This window comes from Euwallacea similis, chromosome 22 (genome assembly GCF_039881205.1).
Source record: "Euwallacea similis isolate ESF13 chromosome 22, ESF131.1, whole genome shotgun sequence".
NCBI lineage: Eukaryota > Metazoa > Arthropoda > Insecta > Coleoptera > Curculionidae > Euwallacea > Euwallacea similis.
Genome location: NC_089630.1, coordinates 3255369 through 3273480, shown reverse-complemented (window position 1 = coordinate 3273480; position 18112 = coordinate 3255369). Strand labels below are relative to the sequence as shown.

The 18112-nt window shown below is 33.8% G+C and overlaps 1 protein-coding gene across 5 annotated transcripts in view; it reads left to right on the top strand.

The window, feature by feature from the left end:
- The first annotated feature begins 1297 nt into the window (after positions 1-1297).
- The window catches only part of LOC136416037 (uncharacterized protein CG45076-like), a 114143-nt gene continuing 97328 nt past the window's right edge, over positions 1298-18112 (top strand). The window contains exon 1 of one of the 5 annotated variants that reach the window (XM_066401011.1): positions 1298-1560. In XM_066401011.1, the coding sequence (XP_066257108.1) occupies positions 1483-1560 (78 nt within the window). In that variant the 5' untranslated portion in view covers positions 1298-1482. The remainder of the gene's footprint in view (positions 1561-18112) is intronic. The other 4 variants (XM_066401012.1, XM_066401010.1, XM_066401009.1 and 1 more) reach the window with 4 other exon arrangements.

The following is an 18112-nucleotide window of genomic DNA, read 5'->3' as shown; positions in this document are numbered from 1 at the left end:
CCTTCATATAAATAGTTAAAAGGAAGTCATTTTTTTGTATTTTCATAATTATTTTTCAATGTTATAATGAAATATATAAAGTAAATTTTCTAAAATCGCTAGGACACGTTGCTCTAGTTTTTATTCTATTCACATTTTAAAACTGAGGAGACAAGCAAAAATATCTACTTCAAGGGTTAATACCGAATTGCTTGAAAACAAAAAAATGCACTAACCCCAGTGACTGTCACAGGAAATTACACTTTTACATTTAGAAACATTCCACATTGCAATTGACATAGAATCCCATGCCAGATAGCTACCGATTTCGTGCTATTTGGTACTCATCAAGCAGCTGTGCGCCTTCAGATTTACGGAAATTCAACTACACCGTTTGTCTTTATGAATTGTAAACGATGGTCAGTTTAAGTAAGGCGAGGTTGCGGCTTCTCTACAGTACTACTACATATCCCATAATCAAAACTAGGTGTAATTGTAATAGATAAATACCTTACAATAGAAAAAAACACCATTAATCAGCTTACAGGTGATGAAGTGATGTGACCTAAATAAATCATCTTGTCTTGAATACTTTTCCTCCACTTTGCCTAGATCGTTAGTAAGGTTACGTGTATGTGGGAATATGTCTGGGGTTGAGTTTTCATTTTTGAGCATTAGGAATGTTGATGGTGTCTGTCCCCTCACAAAATCGAGATTTTTTGAAAAATTGTCCGTTTCTTTGTGTGTTTGTTTCAGTGAAAGTCTCCTATAATAATAGCATAGTTCTACAGACGCGATTTTGTCATTATGTTTTGCTCTATTTTTGAATGTGGATGTATGTCTGTTAGGAATATGTGCACTTTATCGTTGAAGTAGAGAACAGTGAAGTGTAGACATTCTTTTAGGGGATTGTTTAGGGATGGGAGATTTGCCTTGTCTACTTTTGCTATTCGTTTAAAAATTGTAAGAGCACCTCCTTTTGCATTGTGAATTGCCTCGAAATTTTTCTATTATTTCGGAGAATAATAATTTTATAGTCAGGTCCGACTCCAAACGTGTGTCGTTGAATTTGGAATCGCTCTGTAAAACATGACATTGATACACACTAGAAACTGTGAGAAGCCAAGTTTTAAGTATGACCTCACCAACTCGTCCCACCAACTTATTTTTAAAAGCATTTTAAAAACTTATTTTTAACCAAGTAGGGCAGCATCACCGCCCATGATATCACCACCAACAAAATAATTTTTGGACGCAATGAGACGCTGATTAACCACCAAACTCCTCCAATAATTCCACTCCCGAATACAAAAAGATAAGCAAAATATCAAATTTATACGTCTTGCATCTATTAATAGCGAAAACAGATCGTCACCGTTGAAAGTTTGATGTTAAAATCCCGGGAGGCAAGCCAGCGCCTCAGTCCAGTTTTAACATCTCCCGACGCCGAATTTCTTAGTTTCTACTTTCGTCGCCTTTTGCCGCCCCTTGCCGCCCACCAAAATGGTGTACGAGTCCGATTTTTATACGACCAGGAGGCCTTACCGCTCCACCTCTGGCTACTCTTCCTACACTTCATCGGTAAGCATCGTTTTGCCCTTTTTTACTTCAGGGTTATATGACATCACTTGTGATGCAGTTGCTACGTCACCATAGAGTCATAGTGATGACATCTGGCCCTTCTATAGGTTTGAAAAGTTATCCTTCTAACATCCACCTTCATGTTAACACATGTGACCAAAAAACCCTCTCGGACAGCATTAGAGAACAAAATTAGCATTATTTTACTAAGTTGGTATTTAAGGGGTAACAAAAATTACCCTTTTACGCCTACATAAGCTGGTTATAATAGGCCTTTTCGACTGTGAGATCTCAAGTGTCTGAAGTCCCATTAAAGTAATGACAGGCAGTCATTAAAAACTCCGTATAGGCAAATTAGAAGTTGTTGCCTTAATTTGTGCCAAGATCCTAAAAATACCATTGAAATCTTTTACCCGAAAAGTTTTTTGGTCAAAACAATTCTATTTATATGAGAAAATGTTTGCTATCGGTTTACAGATGTTCTATTTCCAATATGTCGACATTTGAAGGAAAACTGTGGGTTTTGTGGATTGTTTCGCCATTGGCGTAGAACGAAATTTATCGCTATATAAATCAGTTTTGACGAGTTTAATCCTAGCATGAAACTGTTTTTAAAATATAGAGATTTTGATATTTAAATTATTTTTCTGTCGCATTCGAGATTTTCTTTTGATAGGTTAGTTTATTCAGGTATGTATATGAGCAACTACGCCCATGACACATTTTAATATAACATATGTTGAGATATCATGCCAGGTTTGTTGCAATGACTGGAAAACACGAAGAGTACCGAACATTAAAAATAGCATTTTGCTCTATAGCTTGATGTCTGCAATCGATGTTTTGAGTTAAAGATTTTTAGGGAAACTTTTTTTTATAGGGGAACATGGTACGTGTTAGGATACAATGTTTGGAGATTTTATTTCATGATAGTAGAATACTCAGATTTTTCTCACAACAAAAGTAAATCATATCAAAAAAACACTTTAACTTGTGATATGAGACTTTAGTTCATTAGGTCTAGCACAACTAGTTTAACATATGCATGGAATTTGTATGGGTGTAGCTACTACCCCTTTCAGTACACCACAAATATTTGTTAGGACGGAAAGTCCTTTCCCCCTGAATTTTAAAAACAGGCTGGTCTCTGATCTCAGGACATCAAAAAACTCAAATGGATCGTCCTGGGATCGTCCCTGTTGCCAGAAAAAAGGACAATGATGGACACAGTGATAATTATTTTATTGATAAACGTATTACTATTACAAAAAAGAATTGTTCCCGTTATGTTATGCTTATACGAATGATTGCTGGAGCCGGACTGACTAGTGATGCCTTTTTGCTTAATAATCATTTCACCGAAAAATAATCAAACAACAACTGCTTTAGATCTGCTGAAATATATAACCGAACTGAGTTTTAACGCAGTAATAAAAGAAACTTATTTTAAGTATAATGACTTCAAATCTAATTGTCATTAGAGTTGTTTTATTCAACAGTCCCATGGTTCTGAAAGCTCTTATTGAACAAACAAGTCATGTTGATATGAATATACTGTTAGGAAAGCTGTGGATTTGCCCTTTGTAGCACCTGACGTAGCATTAAGATATCTCACTACTTGGCAATTGTGCAGTACCAGAAATGGGGCGAGCGGAGATTCCAAGGGCAATGGATCAATCTTTCTAGTATGGTGTACTCTAAGAAATTCTTCTCAAAGTTAACCCCAAGACGCTAATACGATTAAACAAGCAACAAATCAGAGTTACCATGTCGATTTATATAAGAAATGGCCTCTTGGCCCACTTGCACAGAATGGATAATTTTGAGTAGTTGGAGTCAAGGCGATACCTCAAGGATGAGTAGATTATGGAGCACATTCTACGCGAATTTCCAGCAATTGCCAGACAGCTTTGATCCTTTGGGAGGAGCAGTTATCAGGCCAAAAGACCTAAACCGGAGGTTTCCTAGAGAGGTGGTGAAGTTTGCAAGAAACCAAAATTTATTAGGAGACCGTATTAAGTGAGCTATAACCAACATCAGGTCAAAGTGTAAAATGTCATAAATCTACCTAGTTCATTTAAAATATAATACAATATATTGTACATGATTATATTAATTCCTTTGTGTTTGGAATCTTCAACGATTATGCAGAAGTAGGTACAATGAATATGAAGTAAGCAATAAAATTACTATATAGAAATTGAAGTATTCCACTGGTTGCAATTGATTATTACAGATAGATAGAGTATGAAATTGAGCAGAAATGATCACAAAGTCCCAAAAAACAGATAATTGAAAAAACTGAAAAAAAATGAGATTTTGCTGAATTTGGCTTTGAAATGTGAATCGAAGTCAACATATGCAATAAATGGCTACAAAACTTAAAAAATTAAAACCCGTTGAGTGCAGACTGATAGAGCTCATCGAGTCAATTAATATGATGTGTATTTTTAGTATAAGTGCTATTCGGCTTCTCAAAAGATCAGCGCTAAACATTCGAAAAGCGTTAAAATTGAGTGTCTTCCGCCCCTTTGGAAATTTTTAGGAAAATTTCTAATATTTTGGGGCGACGTTTATTGCTTTCATCGACAAATGTGGATCATGTATTGACCCTGGATGCTTCCATTGAGGCCCTGAAACTTTAAAAATGCAATTTGAAGAATGTTCATTTCGATACACTTTCAAAACTGAGAAAATTAGTATTAAAAGGAGTCCATATGTCGGGAACTAAAAAAGATAAAATAAGCCATTCAGTACAGACTGATAAAGGCGATTATTCTGATCTACATATATTTTTAATGTAATATTGTTGCTTTTTAAACATTATTGAAAAAATGTATTTTTGGAAAGAGTGACTATAAAATCACTTTCAGCAGGTTTTTGTGCATAAACAAAATAGCTCTCAGCTCTTTTCACAAGCATTAAATTCTAATGGAAATGAAAACGCGACCTATCGATGCCCTTAGCAGCCGAAAAATTTAAATCAAATTCCCGGATCAGTTGAACGGGGAGTGTGTCGAAGTTTGTGTCAAAACATTTCATTAAGGAAAAAGTAAAATTTCAGAAAAAATTCTCTATAGGAAATATTTACGAGTAAATTTGGAATAAAAGCGAATTGGGCCAATGGCACGTTCAGAGATCTTTAAAACACCAAATTCCAATAGAATGAGGCTCTCCTTTAATCTTTTCCAACATTGGCTATAATTTTGAAGCCTATAAATCTCAATTAAGTCGAGGTAATTCATAAAAAAAATCTCGAAAAGGAAATATAAATTATATGAGAACATTCAAATAATCGTTGCTGTTAAAATTAGAACCTCACACCCTTTCAATGAATATTTCAGAGAGTTTTAACAATTCTACAGAATTATTGACTCTCTCCTGGAAGCCTCAGCAATACTACAATTTTAAGTTTAGTGCACCTGATTAACTGCAACTCATCCAGCAAAGAAGTTCACTTGAAATTTTTGGAACAGTCGACAAAGAGGACACTGAAGGATTACATTCTTTTTAATGCATCTGAAGCTTTGTGATTAATTCTACTACTCGACCCTCTTCTTCTGGATATTTCATCCAGAATTTTGCTTATCAATCGAATTTACTAGGATTCCATTGAAAGCCTTAACAAATATTCAATTAATATTTAAGCTCACATAAATATTTCTAACCTTAGAAGTTGAAAAATTCTTGTATCGTAGCCTTCCATCAATATATCTTCAATAGTCTTGTAAAGGAAACCGAAATTCAAGGAAATTTAAGGTAAACCATTTGCCCATAAAGCAGAACTGTAGACTTAGCAATATTCTCCTCTGTTATGTAATTGGAAGTAAAGTATTTTCTAAAAATTTTCAGCCCAACAGTTCCTACAAATTGTGAACTGCTTATTTGAATTTTTTTAAAATTTAAAATTATGGTGTTATCCTTAGTTGTTAGGGGAAATCAGCTATTCTTTTGAGTAAATTCAAGCCTAATGTCCTCGAGTGAAAACTAAAATATTAATTGATTTCTTTATAGTATCAAGATGATATCAAAGAGTTTCTTAAGAGGAAAACAATCCGTTTAGACAGCAAATTTTAAGCCCAACGCCTAGCCTCCCATCACTGTATACATAATTGCAAACCAAAAGTCACAAATATAATTATAATGTAAGTGTAAAGGAAATTATTCATAATTTTAGTAAAGTTTGTATGAATGCGACAACTTGTGCACGAAAACTTGTGAAAAAGTCTTAGTGTTAACGTTATCGAAACACGAATAGGGAAAATGAACTTAGAATAATCAGAGATACCTAACTTGATAACGCAACAGTCAAATGTAACAAATGAGGTACCAAAATGTAGAGTTTGAAAAGCTCTTTAAAATGATGTATCATTTAATCCCCTTTACCGTTTAAGATATTTGAGAGGGTGGCGTTGGGGGGTAGAGGGTTGAAAGAGGCGCAGTAAATTCTAGATAAAAATTGTTACCTCTAGATAACAAAATCAACGTATTCCGGTTATGTTATATGTGTTATATGTTAAAAATCCATCCCGTTTCGAGATAACAGGGATGGAAAGTTTTCAAATTGACTCCCTGTATATGTTATATGTGTATATATGTTAAAAATCCATCCCGTTTCGAGATAACAGGGATGGAAAGTTTTCAAATTGACTCCCTGTATATGTTATATGTGTATATATGTTAAAAATCCATCCCGTTTCGAGATAACAGGGATGGAAAGTTTTCAAATTGACACCCTGTATATACAATATCAGTATACTTTCAGAGTACTTTAGAAACTGTAATTTCCATCCTTGAGCTTACCTAGTTAGGAAACTTTTTGAGGGATCAATACGACTATCTTGAAACAATTTGATCTCATTAAAAGACTCCCATATTCTAAACTAATAATAAACTTTAAATTAGGGATTTTAGAGAAATTATGTAAAGTATATAATCAGCAAAGAAAATGTTTAATAGTTTTGTTTCTAGACGATATTAAGAGACTAATTTACATTCTTAAAGCCCCTTCAGTAAAGATTTTCCAATTACATTGTGGATTTTGATCATAAGTATCATCTTAGAGTTACCTTTCCATCCATTATTAAAAGTGACTTTATTTCACCAATGGATACCATCTTCACTTCAGACAAAGAAAAAGGCTATCGACCGTTTGGTGTCTGCCCTGTAGTTAATACATTTGTTCTCACATTGGTATTCTCACTATTTCAAACCAACATGGAATAATGGAAACGTTTTCCATCCACGAGCATATTTGGAAATAGAGCGCATATTAATATAGAGCAATATTTCACTAGATATAACTTAGTTTGCGCAAACGATGGCAAATTGAGCAGTGATCTGTTTATGGAAATTAGTTAAATCCAACCTACACCTATTATCCTTTCCTGAATAATTGGATTGGAGAAGGTTCAGTCAAAAGCATCGAGATTTGAAATTAGCCCCGTTTACAGGATCAGTTCTGATTGGCGAATTATGTTAAAATCGTCTTCCTCAACGGTTTTTGCTACAAATATATTTTTTCTACAAGCGTACGTAAAATTACAATTTATCGGATAATTCCCTTAACTTTTCCGAACTTCTCTCCATTATCACACTCCTCTAAATCCGCAGACAAATCGAAAATCCAAAATTTCATTTCCCCAAAGATTGATGAAATTCTAATTCGATGGGAGAGTCAATATATCATACGATGTGACAATTTAATTCCTTTAGAAGTTTCTTATTTTCTATTTCCTGGATTTAGAGCAAATGACAGTCATCAATAGGGGATTTAAAATCGATGGTGAGGAGTTTTTTTTTTACAAATTACGGGGCATTTGAACTATATTAGATTAGATTTGTCTCTAGTTTTGGTTATAGCCCGATTAAGCTATAGTTGAACGAAGATATTACTTACTAGTAGCTATAAACAAAAAGTGTTAACCTAGTTTTGTTCAATTTGCATCAAAGAAGAATTCCAACTGAAAGTTTAAATTGTACAGATATGTTTCTTAAACTTCAGTTTGTAATTAGAATTGCTATCATTATAGCAACTACTCAAGGTGCTTACTCAATGCTTAATTAAATCTTTCTCCTTCGTTAATTGCTTCTAAATTTAATTCATGATGGAGACAATTTTTAGCATGAATTGCCATTATCGTTTATGATTGTTGAGGTTTACGAATGAAACTTGTAAAATAAGTATGCAAATTGCAAAATAGGTATGAAATCTCTGTGCTGAAGCATGTCTCAAAAATTAGTGTAAAAGGTTTTAACAAGACGTAGAAGAAATCCCGTTTATTTTCCCGACAGGGTCACATCAATATCCCAAACGTTCTTGGGGCCCTGAGAAAAAAAGATTTACCGCACGTGTCTGAGGTAATTTGTTCGGATACACTTAACATGAAATACCTTATTAAAATAATTTATGTTAATTTTGCGGCAACCTGTATACATTTAGAAGTTTTTGAAATGCTCACTTGTTGCTGCTTTTGGGAAGTCAATGATTTTGCTAAAAAACGATATGAACAGCAACTTCAAGGATAGGAATTTTTTACATCACTCTATTTGTAAATCAGTATTTTGATAGAATGCAATCAACTAGAACTCTAGAAACTAGCAATCCCTGGGTACCGGGAAGTTTTGGATCGAAATTTCGTAATTTCCAGGATCTTGTAACTGATATGCAAAATTAAAAAATAATTTTATATTGGAATTTCCCAACATAAAACGGTCGAAAACCATTGGGCCTCCAATTGTTGTTGCGCCCCAATGAAAAAGACATCCTCGACCCATCATTACGTGCCAAATTAAGATGGGAGCTATATGTTCCGCCCATCTGGTTCTTTGCGGCTCGAGGTTGTAGCCCAGAATTGGAACCACACCGACCTCCAATAAACCTATCCGGAGTTCCTCTTCATAAATATTGCACGAAGTGGCATCCAAATTAGAGGGTGGCGGCGTTGGTGTAATTTAGAATAGGTTCTAAAGTAGCGTTTCTCCCACCGGTCTTGCAGCCCTAAGAAGTGGGGAAGTCGTGCAGACTCCTCCAGGGCGAGAATTGGGTCAGTACGATCAAAGACCTCTAAGAGTGCAATTGGACTCCCGATTGAGAAAGGTATCTCAATCTCTTTGTCTCTCTCTCTTTCTCGTTACTTAGTAGTTACTCTTATAACTCAGGGACTATTGGTCGCTTCTCAATCACTCCAAACCCTATACGTGTACAGTAAAGCAACCAGCTCTAGTAATATTTCGCGTATCCTCAACCTAGTCCTCAGATCTCGCGTACACGGTGCTTTCGACTGTATCCGCGATTGTGAACTTATATAAAGTAGTAGTTGTGTAAATGATTAGTTGTGCGACAATATTTTTGTGAACTGGGAAACCCATAAAACCCTAATTCCTTTAAATGACGGTAGGCCGTCTGGTCCTTCGAAAAAACCCAACCAGCATAAGTGGATTACTCCGTGGGTGTTTATTGAGGTAGTCACTACTGTTAGACAGCCTCTAAGAAGCCCTGGCCTAAACATTAATGATATTTCACAAAAACTAATATTTAAAAATTAAATATTGCAAATATTTTAAAAACTGTTTTATATAGGGTCCTCGGATTTTTTCTTGTAGGAGGACTTTTATAAATTGCCATAACATACATTTATTTAAAATTTTGACGTGACCATATGCATTTATCACTAGACGTGCCAAGTGAGTATTTATTTGCACCTACAGGATGTTAATGTCCATTCGGCCGTTTTACCCTTCCCAAGTTTAACTGAAAAATTTCATCTCAAATAATTTAACTGAATTCGTATTGCATTTCTTATAAAATGTATATCTGTTTTTCTTAAAAACTAATCGATAGATTTTGAATCGCAATACATAGTTGCACGCAATTTTGAAGGATCTTTAATTTGAGGTGTCACTTGACTCATGTTTCAATTTTTGAAAATCGGCCATTTTGGCCTACCGGCAACAGTTAGAAAAATAAACAAACGTTAAAAGATAATATTTTTTTCTCTATGTAATGCTGCTTTTGAATTTTAAAAAAATTGTAAAAAAGTTAACAGGGGGGAAAATTTAGAGCCGGACGGTATAAACGTAGAGCGGTAAATACTTCACTACTGAGATATAAAGATTTCAATTTTCATATTCTTATTTTTTAAGAGCTCCTTCATTTTTGGAGACATTTAGCTCAAAAGGACGTCCATTACATTGTAGGACTCACGTTATTAGACATGTCTTAGTTTTTGTGAAATCCTATACAAGACGATATTTTTCCTGGGGTTACTCCCCCTTTTTCCACCTCTAATTTTTTTTGGGAGATATGACCCTTTTATTCTAGAATGTAAACGAAATGATATTTGCGTAAAAAAATCTGAAACGCTCCACACTCCATTACAATTAGCAACAAACGAACAAAGCTTATTCCATTGACATGATCCTCACAACTGTTACCCGAAATCCTCATGTGTAAATTATCCTTCATCCGTTTCCATTTGCAGCCATTTCTATGTGACGACGACAATGACGCAGCCTGAATTTTATATTAGGCGTCATTCACGTTGATCTAGGTTAAGGGAACCCTAGAGCTCCCATAGGACTCGTTTAAAATGAATCTAGGGACTAATCGGGCTTAAATTTATCGTTTCGTCACAGGCCTTTAGGCGATGTCCCATCACCCACGTCGGGAAAAATTTACCATGTAGACGTTTCGAGTTACTTTAGCGTATCATAACTTCCTTTGAATGGGTGACTCTTATAACATCGAAGTGATAGGCGTGTGGGTGGTGGAAGAAATAGGATTTTATAACTTGTTATGAATTGATAACATTGTCGCAGTAAAAGAATATCGTAAATAATTTATTAGCAGTAAAGTTTTGCTCAATTTGGTATATGGATATCTCAACGTATGTCACACCTCCTACACAGATTCAATGTATAATATTACAATTTTATGAGATAAATTATTCTGCATTCGGAATTTAACATATCTAGGGTTTTTGACAAAAATTCAATACGCAGCGAATAAGTGCGGCTAAAAATAAGTACTGGTTTCCTTAAAACGATACACTTTCATTTAACTGTTGTGTGCTGGTTTGTCCCAATTCCTGGCTGATCGTTATTTTTAGTTCCTTGCTTGCCAAAGGGTGGTCCAGCCTTGAAGAAAAACATATTTATATACTGGATTTTTTCAGTAAAAACGCATTCAAGCATTGGACCGCTCTATATAAGTGCATTTTTATCTAAAGATCTACGAAAACTGTATAATTATCGGCGCTTTTTAGAACTAAATTTGATTTAACTTTCTACTGAAACGTTGTAGTTTTTTTTAACTGAGTTGCTTAGTTAACTTAAATAACATTAATATCAGCTGCTCAAGAACTCGAACGTTAGCAGGTATTGAAAGTTGTTCAAAAGATCAACTAAGTATTTCCAATGATTATATCAATCGACCATCGGTTCCGCGTGATCCTGATCATATCAAACTCAAAATGTTTACTTAATTTTAGGGAACAAGAGGGATGTAGAATTACCTCTCTAAATGGAATTCAGCTATTGTTCATTCTTCTCAAGTGCTTTTATCTATTGAATATCTATTCCTTCATTATTTCTGAAATTCATCTTTTAAACAGTGAGTGGCTAAATTATGGAATAAATGCGATATAAAATCAAGTAACAGATTTTGAGAAAATTGTTTGGCGCCGTCAATTTTTATTTGCAATTGCGTATTATTTTTTCAAAAAGTCAATATATACAGAATGATTAACGTAATAGATATTACTCAACATAATCGATATTTTAACTTAAAAAAAAAAATTGCCCTGAGATGCAACCAGCTGAAAGAGGAACAATGGTCAGATATTAAAAAAAAGAACCTGAGCTGTAACTCTTTACTTTGAATAATTTCAGATCATGTTGCATCTTGGTTATGCCTCTTCTGACTATATCTCTGTTTTTATTCCTGTTCTTGATTTATCCTTGCCTTGTAGTCAGACTTTTTGTATTATCTGGTTCTCTATGGAGGCAATATTCCCCTAATCTTTTCAAACCAATTTATAAAATGTCAAATTATGATTCTCAATATCTATAAAAATGACTGGTACCTATTTCTTTTCCTAGGACCTTTTCGATTAAAAAAAAACTTATAAACAAGCCCTGCTTTCTTTGATGTTTCGATTTTTAATCATTTTTCGGTAGAAACTTGATTTTTATTAGAAAACTTCAAAGTATCATACATGAAAAGCAGTGGCATACCTTTTTGTAAAGCTTCAATATATTTTCAAAAAACCATTGCTGTTTTCTTTTATTTTTCTATTTTTTTGGTGAGGAAGGTGGTGAATTTTTGGTGGAGGTGATCACCACAATGTGGTCGATTAGCTCGATAGATAAATAATGAGCACTATGCGAGTCATTATTAATCTGTTATCCAACTGTTTTTAGAAAAAAATGAGAAAACGTATTCTATAGTCGTTCAACACACCCAATAATGGTGACTTTAAAAGCTAGTAGGGAAAAAAAATTAAATTTACACGTATCGTGATAAAAAAATAAAGCTTCAATTTCTGTGAAATTTGGTTCCACAAAATGTAAGAGTTTTATTATTAACTTTTTTTATCACATAAAATAAAATATTATTGAGTTGTTATGCTCTCTTTATGTTGAGGTCGACCAACTATAACCACAATGAAAAAATGAATTTAAATTTGCAGCATACGTTACATACAGATTTTTTAATATAAAATATTTTCCTTTTTATTCACTTAATGATGAAAGTTTAACTGATATATCAAAATTTAAATATCGCTTTGCTCGTTATTAGTATGTAAGAGGTAACCGGTTGAGAACTTAATTTGATTTTATTTTAATTTGTTTGTAACTTGTGACGTTTTCGTAGAACTTTTATTATTAAAGGGAATAATACATAATATAATTTTTGTCAAAAATATTTATTGTTATGAAATGTTTATGAAAACTCATTTTGTATGCAGTATAAGTTTATTTAAAAAACAATTGTTAGGTCCAAATTTTGGCGCGTGTACGTGGTTGGGTCGATTCACCCCTTTCGATACGATAACCGTGAATTGCGTAGATCGTGGACTGGATTGATCGATTATGAAGGACCACCCTGAGTTCGCAGTCTCAGAGACACTGTTTTCGCGTATAAAAGAAACTAAACCTTCTTAACTTAACAAAGGTTTATTGGTAACATTAACAACTATACAATATCGAGAAATGCGTTATTTAAAGAATGTTGACGAGAGTTTAACGCGTACGAGTCCGTGATGAAGTGGCGAGAAAAGAGACCTTCTTCAGTTTCGCACCCTCCTTAAGTATTGATACGGAGGTGTAACGCCCATAGACGTACCCCCGATAGGGCCCCATTAGCGGCTTCTAGGCTACCTTGTTACGTTAAAGCGTAGCACTTAGAGGCACGATCGCTGGGCTTTTATTGGAGCCCAGCCATTGTATTCGTTTGGCGGTACCTTTAATTTAAATTCGCAATGTTAGTCCGACAAAGAATAGTGCTGGAAATCCCAATCATAAAATAACTTCCCTCAGCCGAAGATGGGTGTTAAGCGCTGGGAATTCCAACAGTATTACCCAATGGCTGGGGTTGTCCATGGGCGTAACATCAGTTTGTTAAACTAACTTTTAATCCGTGATAAAACAATACGTCGCAAGTCCTAACAACAATTATTAAAGCAAAAAGTGACATCATATCTGTGACAATGATGTTTAATTGAATAGAAGATTTATTTTCTGCGAGAAATAATTTGAGTTTAGAATTTTTAGCGTTTACGCAGAAATAAGTAGAATCAATATTAAGTAAGTAATTAAATTACAAAGCGCAAAATTGCTTGTAAATTTAATTAATCAATATAACTCTATATTTAAACAATAATTCTTGTCCATGTTTGCGCATTTAAAAAATAACTTTGTGACATCAGAGCAATATTTTTGCTGGTACGTTTCAGATTTTATTGAAATTTTGTTCCAACCTTTAGCTTCTCACTGAATAACTAATTCTGCAACGATTATACATATAATTTTCCAGTTTTAATATATGAGATTTTAGACAACTTTCTAACCAAAATTTCCCAAGAGAGAAACTATAAATATATTAAAAACCGAAGGGTTGCATTATTTAGGGTCAAATGATTAATGTGGCGTTCACATTGATATCGAGAAATAAATCAGGAATCTTATCAATTCTGTATTTGAAACGTTTCTATAGAAATGAGCTTTTTATTATAGTTCACAATGCATTAATAAATTTGGCTTTAATTATTTATCACATTAATATTCACGATTTTAGCAATTTTGCTTAAATCCAATTATATTGAACCACGAGAAAACTAGAATTCTGTACTAAATTGAGTAATTTTGTGTAAGCGTTCATTAAAGTTTAATTAAATATCACCCGCACAGTGTGAATATAATCTTCCTTCCGGTTTTCGTAGACCTTTACCATCCTCAGTCTGGAATTGGGACGAACGGTCACTGACATATGCCATGCTTGTTCCAGAAACGTGAGATCCCATGGGAAAAAGTACCGTTCGTCCCAAGGCCCAGCTTGGTACCTGACCCTGTCACCGCCTTCGGTAAGAGACCAGCCAAAGGCGAAGAACCCAAAAGGCCCGAAAGGCGGTCCATTCTCCATCCTGAAGAACGGGCCAAAATTAAGCCTAAAGCGAATCTGGAACCCGTCAAGCCCTATATGTCAGCTAGGGACCAAAACAGGGAGAAAATTTTCACTGATATCATGAGGAGAGAACTCGCTCCTAACCCCTCTGATAGTATGGATGTCTTGTTGCCACGTTTACATAAAGTGGCAGAATGTCCGAATTTACCCTACAAGAGGAAGATGCTTGCTTATTCTGATTTGCCACCTGTGTGGTAATCAAAGTTCTTATTATACAAACAAGAAAATGTAGGGCTTTAAAAGATTAGTTATGGCTTCCACATCATTTATTACTCGATAAATGAATGAAATAACACCGGCTTATAAAACATTAATTAAAAAACCATTAACCATTACAAAAGTTTCATATTTTATTCATTGGTTAGTCCATTTCTCTTTCTATTTAGTTTATTACGAGTTGAGAGAAAACTTTGAAGTTAAACGCTGGCAATTTCCAAGATTTCTAGAATTGAAATCATGGCGACCATTCGGGGTCCCTTAAATTAGGTCAGTTTTTCTCTCAACTTACACTTGACCTATTTATAGGAACGTTCCTGGTTCTGGAAATAAAGTTTTTATTTTAGTTCGTTTTCAATTATAAGCAAAGCCTATTATATTGAATTTACTTACCTTCTAGGATGGTGAAATGTGGAAGCCATAATGTTCTTTTGGTCAAAATTTGCGTTTTAATATGTACTCACAGGCAAAAGGTGCGCTTTTGATTAAAGTTTGGTAGATATAGCAAATATTTACTTTTTCAGTTAGTACAGGATGTTGCATAACTTTATATACTCGCGCAATTTTATAGCATTAGCAGTACTTATTCCAGTTAGGACCAAATTATTATTGTGCTGTTAATCTTAATATCAAGCTAATTTCTAGAGCAACTTTGAAATAGAGCCTTCAAATTGATCACATTCTTTGTTTTTATGGAAACTAGCTTTATGTATAAATTACCAGCACATTAATAATTTGGCCCTTAATAATAATATTGTGATAGTCGATGTTATGTTTGGAAAAAATTACGCTTATATCGCTTCTAGCCTTTGTAGGTTATTACTTCTTGTTAGTTTGTTTTTGCCGTTATGCACATTGGCATTTGTTATTTACATTTGGTCCAAATTGGAATAAACGACATGTAAAATGAAATACGGAAATTTTAATTTATTTTCCGACGGCTGAAAGTTTCGATTTCAAACAGTTTCGATTTCAAATAGGAGTAAAATGGCGAAAGTATATTGTAAAAAAAGGGGCATGCTGAGTTAACTTCAAATTAGATAATTCTATTTAAAGCTAAAGTGTTGAAGTTCTTTAGTATGAAGAACTTAAACACTACCTACATTTTAAAATTTTGTTTGATATCAAGTAAATTCCAGATTTTTTTTACTTGAAAATTTGATGCCCAGTCTATTAGCTCAGCTGACATAATACTTATTACTATAATTTTTTCTCAAAAATTATTGAATATCAGTAGAAAAAATTAACAGTGTTACGTGTATACAATTTTCATTTTAGGCAACTCTGGAAATTGTCTATCATAAATTGAATTAGGGCGAATTTAATGTATAGGCCTTTTATTTATTTGCCAAGTAAATAATTATTCTGAAAGCCTTCAAAATGTCTAAAAATTAATTCGTAAATAGAATACTCTTTTATTTTTAAGAAAAATATCTCTAAATTTTAAAGTTCTATACATACAATGTCCCACACCAAGAAAAAAGTTTTCGATAGGTATAGTTTTTATAAGTTAAGTGGTAAACTAACATCACAGTGCTAGAAAATTAACTATCTCCATTTTAAAATATTTTTTTAACCATAGGCGCACTTAGGAGCGATTCTAAACAATTTCTATAGTCACATTTAACCGTTTTTCAAATAGCGCGGCGTATAGAATTTTGTGGGTTCATATTTAATTAAAATTTTTTATCCACTTTACACACATATTGACATATTTTAACATTAAAAAACAACTTTTCAAGTAATTTTCCAGCACATTTTTTGGGAGAAGCCGTACAAGCCTGAATTGGGCGATACAATTTGTTTTCATGTGTTTGTAGTTTTTCTCAATTGAATCACCAACGAACGAGGAGCATCAGTTTGAAAGGAAAAGGGTTTTTAAATATGACAAAATGCAAACATAAACTCAAAATAACTAAAAAATCAATTTCATTCAGTTATATGTAGATATAATGCGATTTCAAAAGTTTAAACTTTTATTATACCTCGACAACTTTCATTGAGAGCATTATGTGTGATAATCCATCTCTACTTTTTTTCAAAACAACTGGGGGCTGAAGACCGATTTTTCAACGTTTTGTTTAACTGCATGTGAAGTAACTTATAGTAAAGGGTAACCATCAGTCAAAGTGTTTTTGTCATTTACGGAGGTGTTTCATATAGCTATTCTTATCTCAACTTTTGGGTAAACTTACCATCAGTTTGATAAGACTTTATTTGTCAGTTAGTTGTTAACTGACAGTTATCACTCCCTTACTGCACATTGAAGAACCAGTCATTAGAGCTCATCATAAATATTTATAAAAAAAAATTATAAAAATTTTATACTTAACTCCAATGCTCGTCGTTATTACGCATATTTTAGTGATGCTCAAGTTTTAGCTAGAATAAAATGGCTCTGTCGTAATCTCCTTCTTTCGTTTGCAAACTCAAATATCACTTTTGTAGATTGGTCACTGGTCAAACATTCAATTGCAGTTTTTTCAAACTTTTTTTCTCTTATAAGTGATAGATATTTAATATCACATTCCACAGGTCTTCTTTTTTGATTTCTCATTCCATTTATTTATGCTGTTAAATAAGTATGGATATACCAATTGAAGGTGCTAAATGTATTCCACTTGCTAACTGAAAATAACTTTGGTTTCTTTTTGAAAGTGTGATTAATTTTATGCTTAATTTTATTTAAACATTTGGCGTTTTGACTCCACTTTTTCATTAGGTCAGTACTCAAATTTTAGCTACCACCTAGTTGTACTGTGACGCCCCATATCTTTGATTAAAATACATTTGATTTATTTTATTACTCACTTGTTCTCCAGGCTAACGTGAATTTCTAATTATTTTAGAAATCCCTGTAAATGCTTAGAAATGATTTTGTAAAATCGTTATAATATATCAGTGTAACTAAACTTCTAGAAAAGTTAATTAATAAAAAATGTCTTTTTGAATTTTAAAAACTTGTTCTTCATATACGCCATATTAAAAACACCTTATAGGTATAGCATTACTTCTAATACATCACCATAAAAATTTACACTTGATACATAAAATTACAGCGCGCAAACATCTAGACAGGAAAAATGGAAATAAATATTTATAATGAAGAACTTTATTTTAAAAAAATTAGTTCATAACTTGTCTCAAATAGTAGATTCTTACTAACTAGTTTATGTATGGACATGGGTTGTTTTTGCATCTACTGTCATACTTCTGTCATATCTTGGTAATTTTTACATTGCAGGGTCATCATCTGACAATGACTTTTTATGGTTTCTCAGCGACTAATTCTTCTGCAGCTTCTAACAACACTTAGCGATAAACTAACGTGTCAATTCCACACAAACATCCCCTATCAACACACTTTCTTTTCCTAGACTCCCCGTCATTATGTGGTGACCGACTCTCCCAATCGTAGAAACAGACAGGCAGAAGAGGTCTACTCCTACTCTTACAGCTCCGACTCTTCGAATCGCTCCGGCGACCCCTTCTCTCGCCCTCAGGTACGCTCTTCTAGTACCGTGGAGAGCGTCTCTCGCACCTCCACTGGAGGACCTGGAGGATACTCTTACACCTCCGAGAGGTCTTCGCGTAGCCGCGGGGATGGTCCTGGAGGGTACCACTCGAGCTACAGCTCTACCACCAGCGGTA